This window comes from Rosa rugosa, chromosome 6, assembly GCF_958449725.1.
Source record: "Rosa rugosa chromosome 6, drRosRugo1.1, whole genome shotgun sequence".
NCBI lineage: Eukaryota > Viridiplantae > Streptophyta > Magnoliopsida > Rosales > Rosaceae > Rosa > Rosa rugosa.
The window spans coordinates 23,936,414-23,940,415 of record NC_084825.1 but is presented as its reverse complement, the minus strand read 5'-3'; the positions used below and the strand labels follow the sequence as shown (position 1 = coordinate 23,940,415).

At 35.4% G+C, this 4,002-nt stretch overlaps 1 protein-coding gene across 1 annotated transcript; it reads left to right on the top strand.

The window, feature by feature from the left end:
- Window positions 1-2,283: 2,283 nt before the first annotated feature.
- LOC133714395 (uncharacterized) lies at window positions 2,284-2,857 on the top strand. Its single transcript, XM_062140503.1, has 2 exons — window positions 2,284-2,639; window positions 2,738-2,857. Exons 1-2 carry the CDS (start codon window positions 2,333-2,335, stop codon window positions 2,761-2,763), a joined length of 333 nt encoding a protein of 110 aa, XP_061996487.1. The 5' UTR covers window positions 2,284-2,332; the 3' UTR covers window positions 2,764-2,857.
- Window positions 2,858-4,002: the final 1,145 nt, after the last annotated feature.

Sequence of the window (4,002 nt, the reverse complement as noted above, 5' to 3'; positions counted from 1 at the left end):
ACACAAAGCTGAAATTTTATTTCCAGCTTTGGAACATGTCTAATCTAGTTATGAACTAGCTAATTTTTCATGGTGTTTGTTTTTCACTTTTGATCCCTAAATTCATGAATTCAAATTTACCTAATAGTTAATGATGACATAAAATCATTTTCATGTTTCCCTCACCAAAAGGTTGGTAGAGTTAGTCATCTTTACTATTAGTTTCTCTAAATTACTCACCAAAAGTTGGAATGAGATAAAAGACATGTCTCCCTAAATTATGAGATAAAAGACATGTCTCCCTAAATCACTCACCAAAGGTTGGTGAATCATGATGTAAAACATCATCCCCTAAATCACTCACCAAAAGTTGGTGATGCATGATGTAAAACATCATTCCCTAAATCACTCATCAAAAGTGATGTGAGACATCATCCCCTAAATTACTCACCAAAAGTTAGTGTTGCATGATGTAAGACATCATCCCCTAAATCACTCAATTAATTTACTTGCATTAAATTAAAGTAATTTAGTGGTTAATTTATTTTGAATAAGTTAATTATGCTTGTTTAATTAACCTTATTAATCTTGGTTAATTAAAGGATGATTATGGACTATGGCCTAATATAATTGAGCATGAGATTGGCCGACTATTCATTTTGAATGAATGTGGTTATGTAATTAAAGTAGTTAATTCATTTGGGCTATGTAATTAAAGTAGTTAATTCATTTGGTTGTGTAACTAAGTAGCTTATTTAATTTATTCAAGTTTGATTAAATTAAATGGGAGCTTGTATGCCCCTCATCCACTCTTGTAATCGAAGATGGAGGCACATGAGGATGATCCAAAGAAGAAGTTTGAAGTCATCAAGCCTTGAAAGGAGTTCAAGTGCAAAGTGTAATAGCTTAGCTTAGTTATTTAATTCTCGTAATCGTTACGCGTAATTAAAATCAACCACCCAAACATAACCTTGATCCAACATATTGGCTCATGTTGGATCAAACAACAAGTCCATAATCATCCTATGTGACCTATTATAATTGCATGTTCATTGCACTTGATCAAGTAATTTTATATTTCCCATGATTCCATTTGAAAAATGTTTTTGATGAAATCAAATTGTTTTCTGAAAACAATTAGTGGGAGTATTTTATTATAGATCAAGTATAATGAATGTGTGATTGCATTAGGATCAAAGCAAATGCAATGTGATTGTTATTAATGAGATTATTAAAGATGAGACTTTAAAATTCCCTCAAAGTGATATTAAGTTGAAAAACGAAGAAGTCATTATGAATGCTTCTTTGTGGCCTTCCAACATTGTAATCTCCTAGTAGATGTTCTTGCATGTGAATATCATTCCGAACGGAGGTATTTCTTGCTAGGAGCATTAAAGAGAGGTTATTCAACATTTGATGTTGTAAGGTAGGGACAAATCTTGGTCAATATTCTATTATGATGAGATTTAATTTTTGATCTCTATACTTACATGAGATGTTGGGAATAGCTTAACTAGAGTAATTTATCAATATCCTATTATGGTGAGACTTAATTACTTTAGAGGCCAAAGTTATGGATATTCACATTTGATGTGATTGGATAAGAGTATCCTCTCATGGAAATTAAGTTGACTTATAGTTCTATTATGATGCGGTTGGCTTAATGAAAATGAGTCTTCCATACTCACTAAGAGTTTTAATTTATACTCTCGAATTCCTTTGAGGGATTTGGAATTTGTTAAAATAGTGAGAGGGTGCCATTTGATTCTTAAGACCCGAGTCACTTGGTTTTAAAATCAATCTCACTTCTTTTATTTTATGTTATGTAGACTGCAATATGTCAGGACATCCTATCACCAAAATTCTCAATGAAAATCGTCTTGAGGGCCCAAACTTCAATGACTGGCTCCGCAATTTGAAAATTGTATTGACATTCGATAAGATCGCTTATGTCTTACAAAATGCACCTCCTCACACTCCATTGGCTCAAGATGCAACCGATGAGCAACGTGTTGCTTATCAAAAGCATAAGGATGATGACACGCAAGCTAAATGTGTTATGCTTGCATCCATGAACTCACAACTTCAGAAGCAACATGAGAATATGGATAGCGCCAGTTCTATATTACTTCATCTCACTGAATTGTTTGGTGAGAGAAATAGAAATGTGCGATTCACAGCTGTCAATGAGCTTGTTAAGACAAAGCATGTGAGGGGTGCTCCTGTGCATCAACATGGTCTAAAAATGATAGGCCTTATTGAGCAAATTCAAGACCTTGGATTTGTACTTGATGCGGAGCTAGCTCAAGATCTTCTTCTATCCTCCCTAGATGATTCATTTTCTCAGTTCATAATGAACTATAATATGCAACAAATGGATCATACTCTTTCTGATCTTCTCAATATGCTGGTATCAGCTGAGAAGCAAATCAAGAAAGAGAGTGGGAGTGTGGCCATTGTCGCTTCTTCTTCCAAGTCCAAAGGCAAGGGAAAAGGGAAGAAGAAACAAGTGGCAAAGCCTAAAGGAGCAGTCCAAAAGAAGAAGAAGAAGGAACAAAAGGAACCAAAAGGTGTTTGTTTCTTTTGCAACAAGGATGGGCATTGGAAGAGGAATTGCAAAGCTTATCTTGCATCCTTGAAGAACCAGTCTTCAACAGCAGGTATGATCAATGTGATTGAATCAATACTTACAGTTAATAATACTTCCACTTGGATAATTGATTCAGGTGCATCCCACCATGTTTGCACTTCGTTGCAGGACCTAGTGGGAGCAAGGAAGCTTAAAGCTGGAGAAATTTCCCTACGTGTAGGAAATGGCACAAGAGTTGATGCCAAAGCCGTGGGGACTTATATTTTGAAGTTACCATCAGGAGATACATTGGAGTTAAATAATTGTCTTTATCTTCCTATATGTATAAAGAACCTTATCTCCATCTCCATGCTTTTGAAGGATGGTTATAGAGTAGTTTTTGATAAACTCAGTGGTTTTGTATCTATTAATGAACGCATGATATGTCATGCTAATATTATTGATGGTCTCTTTCATCTAGCTTTAGATGGTAGTATTAACTGTATGAAGGAAAATGCTTTGGGATCTAAGAGAGCTCGAGAAACGGTTAACCCCATTAAGATGTGGCACCTTAAACTTGGTCATATTAGCCAAGATAGAATTCACAAATTATCCAAAAATGGATACTTAGAGTCATTAGGATCTGATCCTATGCCTACTTGTGAGTCTTGTCTAAAAGGAAAAATGACCAAGTCACATTATGGTGGACAAAGAACAAGAGTTAAAGAACTCCTAGGCCTAATACATACCGATGTATGTGGTCCCATGTCCACTATTAGTAGAGGTGGATTCTCATACTTCATAACCTTTACCGATGATTATTCTCGGTTTGGTTATTTATACCTTATGAAGAACAAATCTGAAGCCTTTGAAAAGTTCAAAGAATTTAAGAATGAAGTTGAGAAACAAACCGACAGAAGTATTAAGGCTCTAAGATCTGATCGAGGAGGCGAATACTTAAGCAATGAGTTTATTGATTATCTCAAACAAGAAGGCATTGTTTCTTCATTAGCTCCTCCTGGAACACCACAACTCAATGGTGTCTCTGAAAGGAGAAATCGAACTTTGTTAGACATGGTTCTTTCCATGATGAGCTATACTGATTTACCTATATCCTTTTGGGGATATGCACTTCAAACAGCAATTTATTTGTTGAATAAAGTGCCTTCCAAGTCCATCCCTCTTACACCATATGAGATGTGGCATGGGAAGAAACCAAGTCTCAATCATATTAAGATTTGGGGTTGTCCAGCTTATGTCAAAAGACTAGAAGCAGGCAAGCTTGAAGCTAGATCAAGCAAGTGTTTATTTGTGGGATATCCTAAAGATAGTTTAGGATATTATTTCTATCAACCTGAAGAACAAAAGGTGTTTGTTAGCAGGAATGCCACTTTCCTTGAAAGGGACTATGTCCTTGATGGAAATGTTGAGCAAATGGTAGAACTCAAGGAAGT